The sequence below is a fragment of the Aspergillus mulundensis genome (assembly GCF_003369625.1).
Source record: "Aspergillus mulundensis strain DSM 5745 chromosome Unknown scaffold_1, whole genome shotgun sequence".
NCBI classification, from domain to species: domain Eukaryota; kingdom Fungi; phylum Ascomycota; class Eurotiomycetes; order Eurotiales; family Aspergillaceae; genus Aspergillus; species Aspergillus mulundensis.
The window spans coordinates 1098526-1121947 of NW_020797889.1; the positions used below are offsets into that span (position 1 = coordinate 1098526).

At 51.9% G+C, this 23422-nt stretch overlaps 9 protein-coding genes across 9 annotated transcripts; 5 read left to right on the forward strand and 4 right to left on the reverse strand.

Annotated features, from left to right (window-relative positions):
* Positions 1 to 261: 261 nt before the first annotated feature.
* On the forward strand, positions 262 to 1890 carry DSM5745_01875 (SSH4 family protein; the record flags this gene model as incomplete). The annotated part of the gene is made up of 3 exons (XM_026743891.1): positions 262 to 709; positions 776 to 1081; positions 1136 to 1890. 3 exons carry the CDS (start codon positions 262 to 264, stop codon positions 1888 to 1890), a joined length of 1509 nt encoding a protein of 502 aa, XP_026607054.1.
* Positions 1891 to 2529: 639 nt separating this feature from the next.
* Positions 2530 to 3462, forward strand: DSM5745_01876 (MIP aquaporin; the record flags this gene model as incomplete). The annotated part of the gene is made up of 2 exons (XM_026743892.1): positions 2530 to 3156; positions 3229 to 3462. The coding sequence occupies 2 exons, from the start codon at positions 2530 to 2532 to the stop codon at positions 3460 to 3462; spliced, it is 861 nt and encodes a 286-aa protein (XP_026607055.1).
* A 1053-nt stretch (positions 3463 to 4515) lies between these two features.
* pdeA (3',5'-cyclic-nucleotide phosphodiesterase PDE1) lies at positions 4516 to 6434 on the forward strand (the record flags this gene model as incomplete). Its single annotated transcript, XM_026743893.1, has 3 exons — positions 4516 to 4875; positions 4982 to 5631; positions 5684 to 6434. The coding sequence occupies 3 exons, from the start codon at positions 4516 to 4518 to the stop codon at positions 6432 to 6434; spliced, it is 1761 nt and encodes a 586-aa protein (XP_026607056.1).
* Positions 6435 to 6752: 318 nt separating this feature from the next.
* DSM5745_01878 (amidase) lies at positions 6753 to 8721 on the reverse strand (the record flags this gene model as incomplete). Its single annotated transcript, XM_026743894.1, has 3 exons — positions 6753 to 7888; positions 7945 to 8531; positions 8588 to 8721. 3 exons carry the CDS (start codon positions 8719 to 8721, stop codon positions 6753 to 6755), a joined length of 1857 nt encoding a protein of 618 aa, XP_026607057.1.
* Positions 8722 to 9151: 430 nt separating this feature from the next.
* gwt1 (putative GPI anchor biosynthesis protein Gwt1) lies at positions 9152 to 10696 on the reverse strand (the record flags this gene model as incomplete). Its single annotated transcript, XM_026743895.1, has 2 exons — positions 9152 to 10540; positions 10601 to 10696. The coding sequence occupies 2 exons, from the start codon at positions 10694 to 10696 to the stop codon at positions 9152 to 9154; spliced, it is 1485 nt and encodes a 494-aa protein (XP_026607058.1).
* Positions 10697 to 14470: 3774 nt separating this feature from the next.
* DSM5745_01880 (B-zip transcription factor) lies at positions 14471 to 15445 on the forward strand (the record flags this gene model as incomplete). The annotated part of the gene is made up of 2 exons (XM_026743896.1): positions 14471 to 14777; positions 14856 to 15445. 2 exons carry the CDS (start codon positions 14471 to 14473, stop codon positions 15443 to 15445), a joined length of 897 nt encoding a protein of 298 aa, XP_026607059.1.
* A 1005-nt stretch (positions 15446 to 16450) lies between these two features.
* DSM5745_01881 (acyl-CoA dehydrogenase) lies at positions 16451 to 17946 on the reverse strand (the record flags this gene model as incomplete). Its single annotated transcript, XM_026743897.1, has 3 exons — positions 16451 to 16817; positions 16888 to 17736; positions 17849 to 17946. 3 exons carry the CDS (start codon positions 17944 to 17946, stop codon positions 16451 to 16453), a joined length of 1314 nt encoding a protein of 437 aa, XP_026607060.1.
* Positions 17947 to 18242: 296 nt separating this feature from the next.
* On the reverse strand, positions 18243 to 19043 carry DSM5745_01882 (Ser/Thr protein phosphatase superfamily; the record flags this gene model as incomplete). Its single annotated transcript, XM_026743898.1, has 1 exon — positions 18243 to 19043. One exon carries the CDS (start codon positions 19041 to 19043, stop codon positions 18243 to 18245), a length of 801 nt encoding a protein of 266 aa, XP_026607061.1.
* Positions 19044 to 19654: 611 nt separating this feature from the next.
* DSM5745_01883 (senescence-associated domain-containing protein) lies at positions 19655 to 21511 on the forward strand (the record flags this gene model as incomplete). The annotated part of the gene is made up of 3 exons (XM_026743899.1): positions 19655 to 20306; positions 20363 to 21202; positions 21480 to 21511. 3 exons carry the CDS (start codon positions 19655 to 19657, stop codon positions 21509 to 21511), a joined length of 1524 nt encoding a protein of 507 aa, XP_026607062.1.
* Between the last annotated feature and the right edge of the window lie 1911 nt (positions 21512 to 23422).

Consider the following 23422-nt stretch of genomic DNA (forward strand, 5'->3'; position numbering starts at 1 on the left):
ATCCATTTTTATCGCCCCCCCGCCAAGTTCCGGCCACCGACTTCCACTCTTCCCGCCGATCCGTCTTCCACTTCCAGACTTCCCAGCCCTCGCTCGATCGTCATTTCGTCTCATCCATCCCCATTCACTCTTCAATCCTCTGTTTCATCCAGTTTAGCTTGCGTCATCTTGTCTTGCCTTTCATTCTTCCGAATTCCTGCATCAGCACTCCAATATCTTGCACGCCTTATCGACGAAGGCCACTTTCCCAGTCAATGAACGATGCGGGGATCTGAGGCATCGGTGCCCGGTGCTTTTTGGGATGCTCCCTCGACCCTTGCGACTTCCATTGGAACGAGCCTTCCATCTTCTCAAACGAACATCCATACGTCGCCTATATTCGACCAGCAACATGTCGCAACGAAACTTGCACGTGGGATGCCAGAGGCATCTTGGGATCAGGGCAATGATGGTGCGATAAGTGTCAGTGGTAACTCGACCGGGAAGGGTATTTTGATCGGTGTTTTATCCGCCTTTGGCTCGGCAGCAGTCGCGGTGCTCGTACTTGCGGCTTTCTTCTTTTTCAAGTATACCCAGCGTGGTCGGATTCTTCTAGATCGTATGGGCCGCCCGGGTGAATTCGACGATGAGCAGGCATTTTTGCGCGAAGAGGCCGAGGCCCTCGAAGTTATGGATGACCTGTCGAGGTCGGAGTACTTGAGGTCGAAGGGTGGGTTTTGCTACGATCCTTTGTTCGTTAATGTTACCTGCAACAGCAGCTAATCGTATGATACAGCGTTTGTCGAAGCCAATCCGCCCCAGTCAACGCAGACCGACATTTCGTTATCCCAGTTCCTCGCGATTCAAGAAAAGGGCGTCTCAGCGTGGGAGTTCCAGCCGGAACTAGAAATAGCCAATTGTTTTGTGGAAGGTCGAACAGAGATCGAGTTCTACGATTCAATATGCAGTGTTCAAACGAACCTACCGGTTCCTAAACAGAACGACGTTTACTATTGGGAGGCAAAGATCTATGACAAGCCCGAGACTAGCCTTATCAGCATCGGCATGTCTACGAAGCCATATCCTCTATTCAGATTACCTGGTATGTTCGCCAGCCTTGGACTGTACGACATCTAAAAATAGCTAACTGTTATAGGTTACCACAAAGCATCAGTTGCATATGAGTCCACCGGCCATCGGAGGTATAATCAGCCCTTTACTTCGCTACCGTATGGACCTCAACTCACACAAGGCGATGTTGTTGGAGTCGGGTACCGTTCCCGGTCTGGGACAATATTCTTTACTCGCAATGGCAAGAAGCTGGAAGACGTGGTTCACGGCCAGAAATCGCAAAATTTCTTCCCTACGGTCGGGGCTACTGGACCCTGCACTGTACACGTGAACTTTGGTCAGATGGGATTCGTATTCATCGAGGCCAATGTCAAAAAATGGGGTCTGGCGCCAATGACTGGTAGCCTAGCACCTCCTCCACCCTATGGAAGTGAACAAGGCAGCATTCTTCTCGAGTCCGGCCGAGAAAGTGCCGCCCACTTGGCGCATCGGGTCTACCAAGACCCCAGCTATGCGCAAACAAGCTCAACTGTTCGGATACCACCAGCCGTCAGTCCTGGGCCTATCCGATCACCAACCGATATCTCCCTCGCCCCGCTCGCGCACATCCCCTCACATGAAGATGCCGGAGAAGGGTCAAGTCGAACAGGTGCCAGCAATCCTGAGCAGGTCCCTCTAATCACTTCGGATGAGTTGGAGCAGGTTCCACCCCCGGAATATACCAGCCCTGATGGGAGCCCGAGAACCAGCCGAGACTTCCCTCGTGAGGATCAACCGCCTATTCCCAGCTACGATGCTGCTGTCGGCAATCCAGATGACAACGACTCGCGCACACACTAACTCAAATATGCATGGGATTTTCCGGTTTATACTTCTAGATTCTGAGTTCTAGCGGGTGGGGGTCGGCGTTCTGATGGGCGGGATTCTGTTAGTGGCCTTTTGCGTGGTCACTCGGTCGAAAGGGCCGTGTTATATTTACATGTACAGGACTGGTTATCTTATCGCGAACTTGGCTCTGACTTGTCGCTCCTTGGTGTCCGGGAAGGAAGGTTGAAACGACTAATGTATCTTATGAACTCATTCGGAGCCCACGGTGGTTTATGGCGTTGTGTCTTTTTTTTTGCGTTTTTTACACTAGCCACGCGGCTTTCTATACCTCCTCAGCCTCATCAATGATATCCCTGTCGTCAGACTCGTCACCGTTGCGGCGGAGTTGCATCACTCGGGCCGGTCAAGCCCTGCGAATAGCTTGAGACAGATCTACTCCGTAAACCTGTTTCGGCTCCGCAAGTAAACAATGAACCAATCATAGGTGCAATCGAACACAGTTTCTCGGGCAGGCCCTCCAGTAGGTGAGGAAGACAGATAGGAATTGATACACCGTATATCTACGCATTCCCTGCCGATCCCCCTCCTCTTCCCTTTTCCCTCTCTCATTCTTCCTTACAACTGTCCCAAGACGAGGCTCATACACGCGAGATGCACCTTTCTCTCTCGAAAATCTCGCCTCGAGGCCTCAAGCCTTACGCGGCCGAGTTTCTCGGGACCGCCTTGATCATCGTCATCGGCGACGGAGTGGTTGCCCAGGCTCTGCTTTCCAACTACCAGTATGGTACTTGGCTCTCGATCAACCTGGCCTGGGCAGCAGCGGTCTGTCTGTCCGGCTACCTGGCCGATCCCAGTCCGGTCTGCAATCCAGCCATCTCAATCATCATGGCTTTAGTGCGACCACAGCCTGACCAGTGGAGGAGACTTCCAGGCAAGCTGCTAGCCCAGCTCTTGGGAGGTTTTATGGGTGCTGCCATCGTCTACATCAATTACCGTTCAGCTATCCAGGCCTGGGATCCCGAGTACACGATCCCCGGAGGATCAATTCTCAGTCCTCTCGGGCATCACTCGGCCGGTATCTTTTGCACCTATCCGGCCGCCTTCTTCTCTTCGAATTGGGAGGCTGTCTTCAATGAAGTGCTCGGGGCGTCCGTACTCATGTTTGGCGTCTTGAGCATATCCGACCCTGCCAACGCGCACCGCTTCCAGTCGCCGCAGCTCTCTATGTTTCTGCTCCTGGTTGCCATTGGCGCTGCTGTGGGCTGGCAGACAGGATACGTACGTATCTCGCTTGCTAATCAGCGGTTTCCCGACTCTTGTTGCCGATTTTCCGGACTAACATCGTTCCAGGCGATTAATCCAGCGCGTGATTTTGGCCCCCGACTCTTTTCGGCATTGCTATACGGCAGGGAGGTGTTTACGGCGGACAACTACTACTTTGTGGTGCCGCTGCTTGCCCCCTTCGTTGGCTGTTTCGTGGGCGCGACCGTGTATGATTCGCTTCTCTATGAGGGTAGCGGGTCGCGCATCACGGACGCCTTGGATAAAGCAGCGGATCGTGATGGTGAACTCCGATTGGACTGATTGCAATTGTTCCACATGCTCAGATGGATCTTTTCGCCTAGTAGTATGCTTCTGCTGGGAGTACGTTACAGCGAAGGATGATCGGATGGAAAAGTGCACCGAGCGGACACTAGGTCGGTGCTAATGTGCGGCTCAAGAGGTGTCTTCAGTGATAGTGGGAGGTGGTATAACGCCATGTATGGGTATCATAGAGGCCAAATGGTGGCTGGTGCTCTCGGAATGTTTGTGGGCCATTGGGATAATTTGATTGTTTGTCCAAGGAACAGCCTAGGTCGACTTCGTTTATTTGATATGCAATATAACTCTCTTACTATTACTTAAACCGTATGAGCAAATGAGTTGACGCGCTTTGCCTAGTCGTCTGCCGGGCGCACATACTGCGAATCATGACTGTTGATAAACGAACAGGGCCAGTTTCCTGTTTCCCCGCAAAACGCAGGGATGCCTATACTTCGATGGAGACACTACATATGTATGACATGCTTATCACCCTGGAATATACACTACGGCGTACCTCCAGTATACAAAGTGCTCAGGACTGAGTTGGCCAGATCCACACTTTCCGCAGCACCTGCACCAGCGCGAGCACCAGCACGAGCCTCCATTAATCGCTCCTTCTTTGTCTTCTCTTCAATTTTCTCTCCTCCCAGCCAGGCAACTCTCCCCTGCCTCCCACCCTCCATCAAGCTCTCTCGTTATCCATCTCATTTTACAATCATATTGTCTACAAACTGTATCGTCGAGTTGACGGCTAGTTCCGCGACTCATTACTCGCCTTGTTTCAGACATCTACGGCTTCGAGGTTCCAGAATCCAGCCACCAAACCCACCCCGGACTATACGCATCTTTCCAGTAGTGGGTTACCGCTTCATGAGCACTGTGCATATGCTTACCTTGCACTAGCTCTTACTCCGCGCTCAACCGTTCCACTCTTCGATTAGCGCCTCCTGCACCCTGGTCAGCGGGTTACTGCAGTTGCAGCTGCAGGTATTCCCCCCAGCTTAGCCTCATATCCACCAGGCTTGTTCTCGGACTGTGAAGATCATATCGACCATGTCTCCAAAAAAGAAGAGCAGCACTGTTTTTAGTGCAGATAAGCCCAGGGTTTCTGGCAGAGCAAAGAAGCCTGCTGCAGGTGCTCTTGACGACAAGATTTCGCATGTCGCCAAGGGCTCGCATGCCGACAAGGGGTCCCAAGGTGGCAGGGGTTCTCAGGATGACCAAGGCTCTCATGTTGACAAGGGTGGAAATGTTGACAAGGACAAACAGATCGACAAGGGATCTAGGGAAGACCAAGATTATTCAGCTGACAAGGAGTCTTCAAACGACAAGGGGAAGGAGGACGACCAGGATCAGGCCCAACCTTCTCCGACTGGTCAAGGAGCACAATCTGCCTTACATGTTGTCGTCTTGGTAAGTCCTGCCGCGGTGAATCCATTGTCCATTACATACCTTTCCCAAGAATCTACCCGCTGCCACCTGGCAAACCACCGAGATCTAAGGCTGATTCTCTTTCTAGGGTCCGACAGGGGGTCCTCGTGAAGATAGAGTTACCGGTATCCTTGTCCGGTCTACATCTTCTAACTGGAATCCGAACTCCATGATCGCCGTCGATGCAGGTACCCTGCTTGGCGGACTTGTTCATGCAGCGGAACAGTGTCAAACCGAGAACAGCATGGTCACATCCGGTCCCTTTGTTGGGTTACATCTGCCACACAGAACTGCTAGTGCAAACGCAAAGCACATTTTCGAAACGATTATCGGGCGTATACTAATCACACACCCTCACTTGGATCATTTGTCAGCTTTGGCCATCAACCTTCCGGTTTTGACTAAAGGAAACACTTCGAAGATCGTCGCGGCGCTGCCCTCTGTAGTGGAGGCAATGAAAAACCACATCTTCAACAACTTGATCTGGCCGAATCTCTCCGATGAGGACGAGGGCGTTGGATTGATTTCGTATCAGCGCCTCGCTGATGGTGGAAATCCCATGTTGGGCCACGGTGAGGAGAGTGGTTATATTGAAGTTGGGTCAGGATTGCTTGCTCGAGGTCTCGGTGTCAGCCATGGGAAATGCAAGGTAAAGACGGGTACTAGGACGTACGCTATTGAAGAGCGCCGCAGCTCGAGCACTCCTGCAGAGGAGCAGCGTGGACAAGACATGGGATCGTAAGTGGCTCGCTTCAATATCCTTGCAAAGAACTAGACTAACAATATCCAGTATTCCAAGTCGTGCTCGACAATCGTCTTCAGGACAAGAAGCATTCTATACCGCTGTCGAAAGCTCAGCGTTTTTCCTCCGCGACCAGAAGACCGGGAAAGAAATCATCATCTTCGGCGACGTTGAGCCAGATTCGATATCTCTCAATCCGCGCAATAAGGAGATCTGGGACATCGCTGCGCCGAAGGTGGCTTCTGGCAACCTGCGTGCCATTTTCATCGAATGTTCTTACACGGATGCTATTGATGATCTATACCTCTTTGGCCACCTTTGCCCGCGCCACCTGGGAAATGAGTTGTGCGAGCTAGCTGAACTTGTAGCTGGAATCAAGGGCATGGACTGGTCGCCGAATAATAAACGCAAACGGCAAAGTAGTGCTGAGTCCAGCGGAGCGGATGGACCAAGCGACCGCGCAGGTAGTAAGGGCAAATCTGGGTCTCTTCGAAGCAGCAGCAAGAAGCGCGCGCTCTCGGAAGGCCGGTTTCAACAGGCCACCGGATCCTCGGAGTCAATTCCCATCGACATAGATAGCCAGACTCTTCACAAAAGGGCAAGCGAAACTAGGGATGTTCCCGAAGCCCAAAAGCCCTTGACTGGTCTTTCGGTGTATGTCATCCATGTGAAGGAACTTTTGCAGGACGAGGAAGACGCCGCCGAGACAATCCTCCAAGAGTTGATCGATGTCGGGCAGATGAATCGGCTGGGTTGTGATTTTCACGTTCCTAAGCGCGGCGAGAGCATTTATTTCTGACCATGATACTGCTACTGCACTCGAATTTGTTCGAAAAGTGCATCGGCAGTGGCATGAACACCACATACCTGGTTTTCCCAGGCTGTATAATCATCATTATGGTTTAGCGACGGCGCATAGGTTTGATCGGGTTGGCGTCATTTTCTTGGGGGCGTTGGGTTATAACATTATGATCAGCCGTTTGCGATGCGATGAGTTATGTATTATATTCATTGTTTGCAAGGTTAGAAACTAGACAACTTCATTATGCTCATTCTCAATTATTCCAAGACATGGCTGGGGGTATCTGTATCCTTGTGGTCGAGTTGAATATGCTACCTAACCCAACGCTTGAGCATTCGCAATAACATCCTCCCACACTGACTCCGCACCACGCGGAATCGTCAAACCCGTAGTTTGCTCACCAGACTCCACTGCGGGCGCTTTGTTTTCAGGAAGATCCAAGATTCCCTCTCCATCCCTCGCGAACGCAATAAGGTCCTCCTCACTCCCCCACTCTCCCATAGCCATAACACCAATCGGCACGCGGTGTCCGTTGTCCTCCGCGTAGCCCGCAGGGCAAGAGATAGCCGGGCAGCCGGTAAAGTTTCCCAGCCAGACATACTCCATGTTCCTCACAGAGGACTTCCCGTCCGACACCCCGCGGGCTAGATCCGCATCTCCACCGGCAATCTTCCACCCGGGGATCGGAGTGGTAGGCGTAAATATGAGCAGGCCAGGGTGCTTCTGGAAGAGAAAAGCAAGATGGGACATGATAAGGCCGCGGAGACGCTGCGCGGCAAGGAAGTCCTGGGAGGAGATCTGGTGCATACCCATTGAGACTAGGACCTTATTGGGCGCGGTCAGGTTCTTGATCTGATCAGACGAGAGGCCCGAGGAGATCTCGGCCATGATGGTCAGAACGTGTGCGCGGGCGCCTTCGGGGATGTAGGGGATCGAGATGTCGATGACAGTGTAGCCCTGGTTGCGGTAGAAGTCGAGGGCCTGGTCGAAGACCTTGCGCACGGCGGGCTCGGCGCGGTCGATCCAGTCGCGCATGATGCCGAGCGTTTTATTCTTGGGGCGGGATTCAGCGGGCGCTAGATTCAGCTCAGCGAGGGGGTCAGGGAAGGCGCCGGACCTGGCGTCTTCCGAGGGGATGGCGGGCGCTGCCATGATTCTGTAGGCTAGGGCTAGGTCGTCGATACTGGCGGCGATGGGGCCTAGTACGCCGACTGTGCAGGCGAGACCGACGGTTGGGGAGCCGCTAACGCGGCTGTGCGAGGGCTTGAGACCCCAGACTCCGCAGAAGGACGAGGGGATGCGGATTGAGCCTCCGCCGTCTGCGCCTAGGGCGATGGGGACGAGACCTGCGCCGACGGCGTAGCCGGAGCCGCCGGACGAGCCGCCGCAGTAGTATTGAGGGTTGTGGGGGTTCTTGGGAGTGCCGAAGTTGGGGTTGTTGTTTGTCGTGTCTGCTTGCTGTTAGCTTGGGTATTCGGGGTCTGGTCTGGAGTAATTGCAAACTCACCCAGGCCCAGCTCATGCATAGTCGACTTTCCGATGACTATGGCACCTGCTTCCTCCCACTTCTTGACACACCAGGATGTCGACCCGGCGAACTCGCCTGTAAAGTCCATCTTCGTACCGAGCGTCCGTCGGTAGCCTTCCATATGCACCTCGTCCTTGACCGTAACCGGGACACCATCTAATGGGCCCAAATGCTTGCCATCCTTGTATCTTTGCGTGGACGCCGCAGCCGCAGCGCGGACTTTCTCAACCGCGCATTCCAGAAATGCAACCGAATGCTTCCCGGGTGGTTTCGTGTCGCGACGGGTCACGGAGAGGAGAGAGTCCACGACCGCTGTTGGGGTCACATCCCCTGACTTGTAGAGAGCATGGTAGTCGGCGGCGGTGTAGTAGCCTGCTTTCCCTTTTCTCCTCGCCTCCGGTGCGGGGAGACTTGCGGCGCTTGGCGTAGCCTGCTCACCGGTGTGGACGGGGATGACGGTCGGATCGTAGCGGGCGGGCCACTGGTCCAGGTTGGGGATTTCGCGAATGACACCGAAGCCTGCGTTGCGCCAAAAGAAGCTCTGGACAAAGCCAACGCTTGCAATGCTGGGTGCGGGGGCGCGTCAGTTTTAAGCGGAAGCTTTGAAAGGAACATTTCTCACAGCGAAGCTCCGATGACCAGCGGCGTTCCACGGAAAACCGGGATGGACTGGTCTTCATTCTTGTAGGGCAGCGAAGGGCCTTCGCGAATCTCTGGGTAGTTGATGAAGGGGACATCCCCCTTTCTAGATGCCATGATGTACGTGGGCAGCGACTGAGGTTGGAGAGGGAACTGGGAGGTGGAGCGTCAGACGGAGCTGAAGCTTGGGATAAGCTCCAGCTACCCCATTTTTATTTGCTTTTTGCATGTGATTCTTGGTTATGCCTGTTCTTTTGTTCTCCATGTCCAGCGATGGCCAGAATATTCTATTGCATCATAATAAAAAGCATGCAACCTTGTCTTTCTCGGCGGATATAGTATGGGCTTTGGCTGTCAATCGCCACATTCATACTCGAGGATCCCTGGCCGTGTAACGGCCGTGTAACCGAGGTTCGTTGTAGCACAATGTGTGAGGCGAGTCAGCCTCAAATATAACTACAATGAAGGTTATAGCTCGTTTTATACAAGAACATGAGGTCTAAGTGCTTCAGTACGCATGGTGCAGGCGCCGGTACAGGTCGGACGCTCAAAGCGATATCTTGATATTTGCCTTGTCGAGTCCCAGAGCGACCCCTGTAATTACGGCGGCATACCCGATCAAGATGATCATGGCTTGAGAATTACTCACATCGAGTGTCGGGACAGTCAGATTGACCGCGCCAGTAAGGAGGTTGGCAATCAAGAAAACAGCTAGTCCTCCGCGATTAAAGGCCTTCATGATTGGGCTCGTCGCGAAAGCTGTCTGTTCCACTCCCTCATTCCTTCCCGATGCCAACGCTCGGTGGGCCGAAGGGAAAAACACAGTTTCAATGAGGCAGAAAAGAAATAGCTGGGCGTTGTTGAAAGCTGCAACCCACAGGACGTACGGCATATTGGCGAGACGCCGGGAGACGGGGATGTTGGCTCCATACCCTAGGAAATAGGTCGAGTTCAGCGCAAACAACGCTACGCAGCCTAGTGCTTGTAGCCCTACACTAATAAGCACGCGCTTCCGGGCTTGTTGCGGAGTCGTTGAAGGAGATATCCCGCTTGGGATGATTCGAATCCCGGTAGCACGTCCCGCAAGAAAGATGGCCAAGTACCCCAGGAAGGAGAAGACTCCTTCACGGTTCTTCGACAGCAAATCAGACCCTCGAGGGGAGACAAGGATATAACCCTTCAGGTCGGTCGATTCAAGCGCCACTTGGTAAAGCACAGCAACCCCAAGCGAGAGAACCTCATACGATGGAATGAGTGTGGCCAAGCCCTCGAAGATCTCCACAAATGGGGGTAAGAATCCCAATGTGAAGAAGAAATTCCAATGCACGCCGTATTCGGTGACATGTTCGGCGTAGTCCAAATTCTTCACGCTATAAAGACGGACCAGTCCCAAAACGATAAGCGGGACCGAGTGGCGTATTGACGAGGCAAATCGCTGTGTAAATGTTTTCTTCGGCGATGCGCCGGCCTCCTGGCTCTTGAGCACAGAGCGCGCGGATACCACCCCTCCCGAGAACACGAAAGAACCGACACCCAGATCCATCAACGAGGTACCCCAGTTCTCTGCTTTGGCGAAGCGGCGAGGAAAGACACGAAAGTCAACCGCTAATATAGCGATGCAGGTGATAATCATCATTGCTGCTCGGTAGGTGGTGAGGAAAGGGTGGGTGGGTAACGCTCTTGTCTCATGTTGCGAGGCTGCGGTCTGCGGTGGCTTTGCCTTTGTTTGTGTCCGACGAGGCCGTGAGTTCAGTATGACTAGAATAGCCGGAGATACCAGGAGAATATTCAGGAGCCATGGAGCGGAAGAATAGAAGGTCGTGGCGAACAAAATGGCCAATACGTTAAGCAAGAAGTCGGCGATGAGAGCGGAGGGACCGTAAGGTGTAAAGAAAGAGAGTCGGGATTGTAGCACCGACCAGAGGAAGACGGAGGCCTGTTTGTTTGCAATGCGTCAGTGTGCTGGAGCAACGAAGGCAATGGATCTAAAACTAACAGGAGCAACGAGGGTCACTGCATTGATCTCCAGAATGCTCCCTCCGGCCAGGTTGGACACGAATGCCTCCTTACGAGATTTGTAGTCTGGGTCCATTTTGACAGGCCGGCACAGCGTCAATATTATTGCGCGACTTGACGGTCGTCAATGGTCATCGTTGTTCAGCTTTACAGCTGTGGGAATGTGAACAGAAAGTCGAGTTGTTCCTGAATGACATTGCCATCTGTCATTTTCCGCGTTCTAGGATTACGAGTACTAGTGCCGCTTCCCACCTGACCAGTGGTAACGATAAGGTAATTCTATTACCATGCTTTCCCCAGAGTATACAGCAGCGTCCCGTCTGCCCAAGTGGTGTTTCAACGCTGGTGGCACGACTTTCATCAGCTGCAACAACATCCATCTTGCAGCAGAGCGTCCTAATCACCATATCCTGTCCGAAATTCGACATTGACGATTGGATTGGTGACTCTCACGAGCTCAGCAATCTGGCCTCGTCGACTATCTCACGGTCTCACCCCACACCGGAAACGCAAAGAACACTTGAGTCGATTGTTCTGGAATTCTATTCCGAAGACATCGCTAGATGCTAGCTGCTGCTGCGCGAGCATGTTTCCGACCTTGGAAGAGCAAATATACCATCTGCACCCGATCCACGAGATCGATCGAGCGGATAAGCTGATTCCAAATACTGCTCCAGCGGGGTGATCGATCGTCTGGTTCGATTAATATGGCGTTCCGGAGAAAACCATCGGAGGGAAAGCCAGCGATCTTGATTCTGATTCTCCGACTCTCTGAGTGGTACCTAAGTCAGCGGAGCTTGGACTGAGATTGGGAAACTCGTCACGAAATCAACCCTCACGCTGGCTATTTTAGTCCATACCTCCGTACTCCGTATATTTAGCTTTGCCTGCTGAACACGTGGAGTTAGCATATGGAGTCAACTGTCTAGCTGCGAACTATGAGCGCCACGCGATCCCTTCCAAGGTTGTTTTCCCGATGCCTATTATGGAGAGCTACCGAATATAGGTACCGCGTACAGCAAGCGTGTTGCTCACGCCTGTTAGACTTCCGCCTGTTGAGTTGTCGCTCAGAAGTCCAACGGGATACGGTATGAAGTGAAAGCAGTAAGCGTCCATCACTGCTATCTTCGACGTATCTACTGCTAATCATGTCACAACCGTGTGTATGTGACCCTGGCACAAACAAGAAAGCGCGCGCAACCACGGGGGGCAACGGTTTCGAGTATATCATGTTTCATGCTTGCTCAGCGACCAGCCTCTTTCTTCTCTCGTCATGAAGTTTTCAGGTCCACATCTACGAATACTAAGACATGTGTATAGTGTACTCTGTAGTACACACCGATGTACGCCAGAGCATCCGTCAGAGTACACTGCAACATGCTTCGGAATATCTGGGTTCACCGAAGTATCTACATATCAGATACCTTTGTCTTTTTCAAGTACTGATAGACGAGCTGGAGAAGATCCTCCGTTCTTCATTTCCGCATAATCCCGCGAGCTACCCAGTGACCAGTGTCATCTTCGACAATTATTGGGTGAGCCATCAAGAGCTTTGGGCGACGAATATCTGTATCAGAGAGTTACAAGTGATCAGTGGTACGCTACGCGGTGACAAAGTTCGGTGGTACTTCGGGAAAAAGAGGCTGGGCGCCCTAGCGGACGAACCATGATTCATGAAGGATGAACATGAAGAGCAATTGAGTCAGGTTTTTTTCTGGAATATTGCGAGAATGATTAGTCGCCTGGCTCGCTTCGCGGCCTCCGCTGTCTGGAGTTTGAGACTGAAATAATAAATGAGTCGACTCGACAACTACGTGACAGGAACAGATCATCGAAGAGATCGGGCGGAAAATGTTCCGTACGTCATTGCATGGCTGAAGGAACTGTTGTCATTGGCTTTTAGCCTTTGTCCCTTTGCCCAATCCCCACTTACCTATATTCTAGCGATGCTTTCCTCATCCTACAGCTATGATTTTGAATTCGGATCTCAGCCACAAGGCCCGGTGCTACCACGCGCCATAGAGGATAGTATTGAAGGCAGATGAGCACATTTTTATCCTGCACCTTACGGCTGATGGTGTTGATGATACGATGCTCTGCTACCGCCAGGCAACCTACAGCACCTTGAGATTCAAACAGTGTGGAGTCGGCTTACACCTTCCGCGCGCGTGGCTCAATCCACGGTTCTAGAACCTCTAGTCGCGCTCTTCCAAGATTCGACGATGGAAACATCAGACACGGAAGCATGCCGGCCCCAGGCCTCTTATGATCTCTAACAAAGACTAGCCAACCTCGGCCTCTTAGCAGTCACCGCTTGCGAGGACCTCTTAGGATTCGCTCAACCTTAGTGGTTCGGACAGGTTTGTGGCCGCCAAGGTTACAGATCTGTGGACTCGATTTCTTCAATCATCCGGTACCCGACTACCCGTAGTACTACGTAGTGTTACTACGGAGTAATTACGCCGGCGATACTCTCTACTCTCTATGTGCGAAGAAGCAATGGTCTGGAAATTGCAAAATCCATCATCTATGTGATATGTGAAGTAATCAGTTGATGGAAGGATATGGCTGATGGAATAGGACAGGGCAGCGCGACTCAGTATTCCAACCGTCCAGGGCAACTTGTTGACACCTGTCTCTAAGGGTCCTTACACGAGGTCCCGTCGCAGACAGCAGCATATACTTCCTCGCCAAATATATCAGATTTCGATGCCATTCCGAGTTCTGGCGGGACTGAGCCATGGAACTCAAGGGTCTAGCTGCTGGATTCGTTTTTCGCCACTTTCAGCCATGTGGCTCGGGTAAACATCGTACACCGACGCTACCGATTCGTTGCCCTTGATTATTGCGTTCATGGGATGCAATCGGCTGGCGTACAAGCATGGTACTTTGCACACAATACAGTTCTCTTGAGCCCCGGAATGCAGATCGGGGAAGACATACCGACAGCCAAACGGTATCGTTTTCCTCGATTTTACGGAGCACGATCAACATCGGGTCTCATATTAGCTCCGCAGAGCCACACAGGCCAACTCTAATCAACAGAGCAAGTCCTCTATTTGTACAGAGTATCATTTCCAGTTGGGAACTAGGGCATGTTTACCTCCGTGGGTGGGTTTGTCGGAGGATTCCATAGCGCGGACCCATAGCAGTAGCTCCTTGGAAGAAACGTTCTGCTCGCAGTCGCATTTGCCACCATTTTCCAGGGTATCTTTCGTCCTGTGTGCATGTCGATTGGTGCCTTGTGCACCTGAGGGCTGTTTATCTTGGGAAGTCAGTATCCACGGAATATCCCGGCCCCAGAGCCCCAAACTCTCAGAACCTACTAATGCTTAATAATGTCGTTGGGATCCAAACCGATTAACGATCGATAATAATAATTGACGTTATTATTCAAACTACTGATCGGGTGGCTGCTTCAGATTGTGCTCAGATTTTGGTCCAAGCCTCCAAGCACCATACGGCCTAAGTCCGAGCCGATCTCAGCTGTCGACATCCGCGAGTTTCCAGTGGCTTACTAAGTTACACTGGGGCAGATCCCTTTATCTTTGTCTAGCACCGCACCTGCGATGGGGCTCCGTTTATTTATCCTTTCCTGACCCCTCTCCATCTTGCTAGTTCTTTGTTCGGCCTCTTTCATCTGTTCTCCTCTGGTGCAGCGCTAGTCTTCATCTTACCACAGCCCACACACATGGCACGACTATAACTGCGGTAGCAACAAGTGAAACCCGGCATCTGTGGCGCACAGCTCTGGGATGTAGGTAGTGTTCTTACATCGCATCAAGGCCAACCCCGAGCGAGAGAACCATACCTATCAAACCCCTCGAGCGAGACTCGAATCGGAGCCAGAATGTGCTCCAACCAAGACTCCTCCCAGTCTAAGAAGAAAGAGACTCGGGCTGGGACACGTAGAGTAACGTCGCTCACCGCAGAGCAACTGGAGAGGAAGCGCGCCAATGATCGTGAGGCCCAGAGAACAATTCGACAGCGAACAAGAGAGCACATTGAGCGACTGGAACTTCAAGTGGCCGAGCTTAGAGCCAAGGGCGACAAATTCGACGAGATTATGCGGAGGAATGCTCTATTAGAGACTGAGATCCGCGCATTGAGACATCAATTATCTATGGCAACGGGAAGTCCAGGGTATCAGAACATCGGTGAGCTTGCATCTGTCGTCTTCTACTAGACAAATTGCCTCAATTTCAACATGCTGACTCTCGTCGACTGGCGGGTAGAAGAGCCTTACAGCCAACAACCGGCGTCGCTCATGCCATCTCCTCAATACCCCGATGCTCTAGGTCCGAACCCAACATCCAGGACGCCGTCAGCTCTATCGACATCAAGTCAGATTTCGACTTCGCGTGAGTGGCCACCTTACAGCTCAACTCGCTCTTCCTCAAAATGCGAGTCCTCCGATACCGAGTATCCCGTTAAAGTCGAACCCGGGTATCCGGTCAAAGTTGAGCCCTGGGCTTTCGAAGGCCCGTCTCCAGTCCCGGTGTCGATGGCCGACCAGCATCCTCACATTGCGTATCACTCTCAGGGTACTGCGCATCTACCCGAGCCCGCTTTCCAGCAACCGTACCAGCAGGTGTATCACGGCCCGAATCCTGGCCGGCCGGCTGGGTTAGAGTTACCACCCCATCACCAACATCTTCCGGAAGTCTCCTACGAGTCCGCTCAGCGACCAGTATCAGCACCATCAGAAAGTCAGACCGCCCCGTATCCCACGCTACATCCACCGCCACAATATCAACAGCTACCGACCCATCCCGCCCAAATTCAGAGGAGTGGGTATGAATATGACTGGGTTCCCCGGTCGTGATCAGTAAACGAGTTCCCAGAGGAGCTGGGACTTTGGAAAAACATGGAGGCTATGGCAAGACACCAGAAATAAAAAAACAAATGGTCGAACTTGTCAGGTCATGCGAGGACAGATCTCGCATCAAATCAGCCGTATATGTAAGTCCTTCAATGCCTCAATACTCACTCACTCTGCTAATCGCGCTTCGAGCAGTATGGCCTACAATCACACCCTCAGAAACCCGCCCTCCAGATACTCTGCCACATCTCATCGATCGTTCCTCGGTATCTGACGCCAACAACCGCTTAATCATCTTGGCGGCACATGTCACGAGTCGATGCAATCGAAATTATATTCTCCCCTCGGTGAAATAGGCAAAATTTTCTGCCAGGTTTATCTAAGGCCAACAGGTGCTTGCTTGCTCAGCCGATCTTCGTCCGCATTCGGGGTTGGCATTTGGTTGCCTGCGGCATGGTCGATTTCGAACTCTTGGGTGACACGGGTTCTAAACGGTTATCAGTGTACAAGGAACGTGCCTTCATTCCTGGGATAAGAGGGATTGACGTCATTCAAAGCGCATGTATAAGTGGGCGGAAAAAATATCCTTATGCGCCACCCCTGAGCATACGGAGTATAACTCGGTGGAGAAAGACGTTAGGCAGTGGAGATCGGAGGGTAAATCGTTATGATTCTATTGTATTGTATAGTATAGATGATAGATACCCAGTTCAAATGTGCTATTGCGGTATTGCCTATCTTCCCTCTATAGGCACTTCGCTGTTCTAGTACTATTCCTTTACCTAGAAATATCGTTTCAGGCATATCATCGTCAAAACGGGCTTCCCGAATTCATTGAACAGAATGAAATATGTATACAGGGGCTTGTTCGAGACCCGTAGTATTGGCATGTTCCGCGGTCGGAGTGTCCAGCACAGCTACATCCAGATACAGCCCGGCCCAGTTCACCATCTTCTCCCAGCCGCATACCGGACAAGCCAGTATAGTATGTAAACGAGATTTTCTCATTCAGCGTGTGTACTGCTTCTGCAGCAACTTTGCAATTGTCTGCAGCTGGATGTTACTCGTTCCCTCGTAGATGGCTCCGATCTTGCTATCCCGGAACATCTTCTCCGCAATTCCTTCGCGGACGAAACCCATGCCGCCCATCCATTCGACAGCAGATCCAGCGACGCGGCCGGCTACTTGCGAGGCGTAAAGCTTGGCCATGGCAGCGTCTTGTACGAAGTCCTGGCCAGCTTCCTTCTTACGAGCAGCGTTAAAAACCAGGGCGCGGGCGGCGGCAATTTCGGTGTAGGCTTGCGCAATTTGGTGCTGCATGCCTTGGAACTCGCCGATGAGTTGACCGAATTGGCGACGGTCGTTCCAGACGTATCTGTTCGCATGTATGAGTACTTTGGGTTCAAGAAGCGTGGAGACCGAGGTTGTCCTGGTATCAGACTTACTGTGCGGCGTTTTCCCAGGCGCCAAGTGCTAGACCGGTCATCTGGGCGGCGATACCAATACGTCCCTCGTTTAGCAGGCCAATAGCGTACTTATAGCCCTGGCCTTCCTCACCCAGGAGGTTACCCTTAGGAATGACGACGTCGTCGAAGTTGAGTACGCAGGTGCTGCTGGCTCTGATTCCGAGCTTCTTCTCCTTCTTCGCAATGGAGAATCCGGGTGTGTCCTTTTCCACTATGAACGCGGTAATACCCTTATACCCCTTACTAGGATCCAAGTTGGCAAAGACAATGAATACGCCGGCCTCCATGGAATTGGTAATCCACATCTTCGATCCATTCAGTTTGTACCCGTCCGCCGTCTTCTCGGCCTTTGTCTGCAGAGCAAAGGCATCTGACCCAGAGATGGGCTCGGACAGACAGAATGAGCCAACGGTCCCGGTGGCCAACTTTGGTAGCCATGTCCGCTGGACTTGGGCGTCACCCCACTTCATGAAGGCAGTGTTGACAAGGGTGTTGTGAACGTCAACCAAAACACTGACGCTCGGATCGACACGAGCAAGCTCCTCGATTGCCACTATCGCCGCGGTGAAGTTCATGCCCGCACCGCCATATTCTTCGGGTATCTCGATGCCCATAAGACCCTGCTCGAAGAGCTGCTCTACCAAAGCCGGGTCCATAGTCTCTGCTTCATCCATTTCTCGTACTTTCGGGCCAATCTGCTCCTGGGCAAACTTAGATACCGTTTCGGCCATCAGCGACTCGGTTTCGGAGAAATGTGTGATTGGCGTGGGTGTGAGGTTGGACAAGTCGGCTTCCCGCCGTCGGCATGTGGTAGAAAAGGCATAAGTGCTGTTGGAGAAACAGGTTAGCAATTTGTTGAATATACACCGCAATTAAATGTCGTTATGCGGCCGACACGATATCCTAGATTCAGCACCCTACGGACTAAGCGCAGGCATACCTTTGAGGAAGTCGGCTAGTCAAGGGTCGAATTGCGACTGGGCGGAGAGAGGGTACGGTGCGGGACAGAGGCCGCAGGGCACGGGTGATAGACGCCATAGAAGTGGAAGACGTGAAATAATGAGCTCTAAAGGGTAGATAAAACGGGACAAGGGTTTCACGGCACAGAAAAAGACGAAAGGGGGGAGGGAGAATTCATGAAATTGAATGGAGAAGAGGATCCGGGGTAGAGGAAGCAATCACGAGCAGGCGATGGTCTGCCTCGGTTAAAGTCGGGTCTTGGCAATGCACCCCCGAGGTTCTGCTCAACCTTACAGAGCCTTATTTAATACATTGCGTTCGCTATCATTCTATCTCGACCAGGCCAATCGATGAAATGGAAAATAATTTCTGACTTAAATATGAACCACTTTCTCCGGATCAAAGGCCGCCGCTTGCGCAAAGTAGTAACCCCGCTGGTTCGCCACCACTCTCTTCCCAGTCCGTTGTTCTGTGTAATCGCAGTTATAATGCGTGTGTCCAAATGCCCAAAGCCGCACTTGGGGCTTCTCCCAGCATGTCTCGCCGGAGAGATCAGTTGAAAACGCTGAGGATATAGGGCTATTGGCGTGCGCAGGGTCAGAGGCCACGGGATCGACCGTTGGAGAGTGATGGGTGAAAACAACAATTTTTTGATGAGGCTTCGAAGCACTTATTTGCGATACTTGCTCATTGAGCCACTTCCGGTTTGCTTCGTGGGCTGCAGAATGAGCTTCGACAGTCCAGTCACTGATATAGTAGAAGTCGTTCAGGCGATAGCTGACATTCTCTGCTTGGCTTTCCGGAACCCTGGAATTCAGCGTGCAGCCGAGAACTGTCACGTCGTCGGATATATCATATCGCGTTTGGTCGAGAAAAACGAATTCTCCTAGTCCTGTCTCCTGGACTCGACGCTGGCTGACGTCCTCGGAGAACTTTCTAACTCGATTCCTCACGTCCAGCCAATTGGAACCGTATGGCTCATGATTTCCCAAAAGAAAGAAAACAATGTCGAATTTCTGGAGCTGCGATGTCAGGAACGTGAAGAGCTCGTCGTCCTTCACGGTTCCTATATCGCCCAGGAGTGCGAGATACGGGGCTCTAGGAGGAATGTCGAAGAGGTCGTACGCGCGGGGATTCTCCAGGTGGAGGTCCGATAGGATCTGAAGAGCTACCATCGTCATTGGCTCTGGCAATTGGGCCCTTGTTGAGAGGAGCTGCTTTTAAGCGCTCTGCTAGGGGCCGATCAATCTATGTAGCCGCCGTTGGTGCCGGGGTCGGTTCTGGTTGAATCAACAATTTGAAATGGTTGGTTATCGGCGACTCCTGGTCTCCAGCGCGCAACTTACGGAGCAATGGCCTCTTGATCTGCTTTTCAGCTGCTTCTAGCCATTTGCTCCGTTTGGCGGTCACACATGACGCTCAGTGTTGCTATTCTTACTGAATTCCAGCCACTCACAGTTCATGTGGCGGTGAAACCTGGAGATCAGTGTGGCGCAGTCGTGGGGTTGGCGCTTATTCATCAGCACGATAACACCTCTTAAGACATCCCTCCAAGCCCCAAGAGCCCAAGAGTACGGCCTGCGTCATATTAATTATTTCTTCCCCTTTTCCCTGTTCGCTTTCGCCTCTTCTCCTTTATCTCTGTTTCTCTTAATCGTCGTGGTTGACGCTCTTCTCGAGACTCGACAGCAGTTTGGTCTCCGCAGCCCAAATAACGTCATACAAGCCGTTCTGCTTGAGAGTCCAGGACTCACGCTCGTTTTTTGAGTGTTTCACTACCGCGGCCATGGCATCTACTTCACATGACCCTAGACTTCTCTACAGCATCAACAATGTCCATGCTTTTCATGTGCAGGACGGTGAAGAATCGAGTCTAACACCGTCCGGCCCTCAGACGCTCTCCCTTCTGATGGTGCCGACGACAGCTTCCATTACTGAGAACCAGAATACGCCTTTCCCTTCCGCTCAAGAGACCCCGTCTGAAGAAGACTTCTATCTCCACTTGCATCTTCCTCCAGAGCTGGATCTCGCTCTTCCTGCCACCACCCAGATTTACCACCAGCCCCCGAGTAGCTATTTGATCCCGCGCTGGGACTTGGGACCGGATGCAGGTGCATTCATTCGTATCCAGTTTCCTGGGATTGGGGCCGGACCCAATAAAGTGACACAGGAGGATATCGATACATTTGAAACCATTCTCGCCCAATGCACAGCCTTTCATGACCGCACCCAGGTCTCGAAAGATCATGCCTTGTACAACCCGGCGAGCTTCGCTCCTGGTGAGGGCTATGTATCCTCTTCGAATGCTACGGGACTCCATGACAAGTCGGATTCGCACGGGCGGATTGTGCTCATCGACGAAGAGAATGGCAGTGTGGTCGGCGAAATGGAAGGATACGATGTCGTCGAAAGGCCTGACGTTAGGCCGGGTTCGAAAAGTAAGGATACCTCTACTGTCTCTAGGCCTACGGTTGACTCACTTTGTTTATGATAGGACCCGTTCAAATTCAACTACCTACTGAAGGCGAGGGCAATCAAGTCAGCGTCAGCAATGTATCGGAGGAGTACCTCGCAACCTCGCGGCATCCTGCATACAAAGACTCGTCTCTTGTCCAGTCATCTGCTACGGCCTCCCGTCTGATTGTTACTGGATCTACATATCTTGCCAACGCATTGACCAGTGGCGCAGACGCGTTTACAAAAAAGGTTAAGCCCAACCCAAAACCAGCGACATTTTCAGAGACTACGCATACTCGAATCAGGAAAGTTGGAACATTCTCTAGCGGCGCGGCAGACATATCATCCAAGACAGTCGGGCAAGTCGGCCGGTATGCGCAGAATTTCGGAGCTTCTCTAGCCGGTCGCAAGGATAATGGAAAAGCTCGTGGCGACAACTCAAGGGTTCCAGCTCACGGCAAGCCAGGTATCCTGAACAAATCCTTGATCGCCTTTTCTACACTGGCGGATGGCATTGAACAAGGCGCGCGGAATGTACTAACGTCTAGTTCCTCGGCTGCCTCTACAATGATTGGCCATCGTTACGGAGCGGAAGCCGGGACGGTTGCTTCCAATCTGACAGGAGGCATCAAGAATGTGGGGTTAGTTTATATTGACGCCTCCGGAGTTAGCCGCAAAGCGGTTCTCAAATCTGTCGCCAAGGGTATGGTTGTTGGACGTATGAAGGATGGACAGCAAGTCGTTGTCGGCTCGGGTGACGGCGGAGAGCTTTCTCCCCAAGGACCGAGTCGCAGTCCAGCGGGCAGAGGGCCATCTCCTAGCCCAACGCCGCCTCCCGCATACGGTGCTCCGGGAACGTTCTCGGTTGGCGGGGCAAGTATGTCAGGCGGGAAGCGCTAAGCATCGGTCATCGATAGAGTTTATTCTTTTTTTCTTCGGTCTTACGATTGTTTCTTGTTCCCAGCTACAGATTATGTGTGACGAGCTACGGCAGGCTAATTTGTCTTTGGTTTTTTTTTCTTATTGTTCAATACGTGCGTGTTGTTGCGTTGGTAATGGGTTCGATATACAGTAGCATCTCTGCTTCGGATTGTGGGAGAAGCACCCTTCTGCATATAACATACACTATCATCCTTCCATATAATACTTAATAGACAGTCTACAGTTGATCAAAGATCATCAATAGTGGATCAATAAAATAATACGGGATATATTGGCTTATTGTAAAACGCCGCGGACAGGCACGGAGTTCTCAAGTTAGACAGAAATATATCGCTCCTTTAAGTCCGCATAGGCATTATTTATCCCTAGTACTTAATCGAGACCAGAGAACAGAGCCCTATATTCCTGTTAGGGCAAGGAATGGCCATAAAGTCTATAGGATGTCAACTGACTATGAAGGAATGCTAGCTAGTTGATTGAGATTGCTGTATAGTACCAAGGCTGGTTACGGAATCTGGGGAGGCCAGGTGAGAGCTTCTTGGGTCGAGTGGAGCTCCCTTTACCGCGGAAAGAGCTCCGAGTACCCATCTCTCCTCCAGCTTTGCTGGACCTGGACCTGCGCCATTGAACGCTCTCGATGAGCACGAATTGTCTAGCTATATTGTCGATGGGAAGCATAGTTGTCATGTTTTGAGTGATTGACCGCCAGTTTGCAATGTTTTGGCAGCAGCAGTGGTTAAGATGAGGATCGGCTGCGCCCGCGGCTCTAGCGACTTCCCAGCCGCGATGAAACAGTGGTTCTCTGCCCCTGATCATTTGGCAAATGGCCGGTTTTGTTCAGAACCAGCCTTGGGCGACGGTGAAGCTGGGTGGATCTATTATTATCATGGTTATCGGCATTGGTAGCTTCAACGTTAGATAACTCAATTCAGCCTGGAGCATCGAGCGCCATCAATGGCATTATAATCGCATTGGCGGTGCTCTCTCTAGTTAGTGCTCAGTAGCCCAGAGCCTGTGCGTTCTTGGGTTTCAAGTCCTGCGAGTAAGAACTGCATTTATTCATGCACCTCGTCATCGGCCATCAAATCACCACCAGAGGAATGGAGGGCAGCTTCGAGCTTCGAGCACAGTAAAGTAGAGATGGAATCGAATATCAAAAAAAAAAAAAACAGAATTAAAATCTAGAATCAATGGCATCATCATCGGTTTCTAGAGAGCGCCTCGATTGTTACCCGCCCTGCAACCCAACTACTAGTAGACTACGGCTTGCTCTTCCTCACTCACCTACTCACTCCCGTCTCTCCCCTTCTCTTCCTTCTTCTCGCCCACCCCCTCCCGCCTCCCCTTCCTTTCTTCCTTTCGTCGTTTTCTTTCTTGTTCCCTTCTTGCTCCTCCCTTGGGCCCATATACCCTCCTCCTTGGGGCTCTGGTTGCCGCGCGCTCTCGTCTCCCCTCGCGCCGTTGCCCTTACCCCCTGTCCGCTCACTGGGACCACAGAAGAGTCGACCTCTTACAACGCCCTCTTGCCGCTGCTTCGCTGCTCAAATTCCTCCCACGGTCGATCATGCTCGCCATATTCTAGAATACATCCTGGCTTTTCAATTCGTCCAGCAGCAGAGTTGAGTTGGGATAGCTCGCGTCCGACTCTAGACCGTTTGGCTTGTGCTGATCGCGTCTCCCGAGGCTCCCCTTCCCGCCCGCGTTTGTCGCTCCCACCCATTGTCGGCCTCACCAGCGCATTCCCGACCAGGGAGTCAATACTTTTGGAGAGAGCTGGAGTCCAGAGGCAATTCTGCAGTGCAGATCAACACCCGTCGTATTCCTGCGACCGAATTCACAATTATATCGAAAAACAACCCCCAAAAAACAACATATTTCTTTTGTTACGAAGCTTCCCCTTTTCCCGACCACTTTTTTGAGCTTTCATTCTGTATTCTTTTTTTTGCCCGACCTGGTGTCCTCGGTATACCAACGACCACAACGGCTTCGGTGATAGCGGTCTTGTTCTTCGCTTTTGGTTGTCAGTTCCAGCCCAGCCCCTTATCGGTGCCAGCTTACCGTTCATGAACTAACTTCAATCCGATTGCAATTCAGCTGCCCGATTGAGCCGACAAGCTGTCGAACTTATCATCGAAGTCGCCGACCAAACAGAATT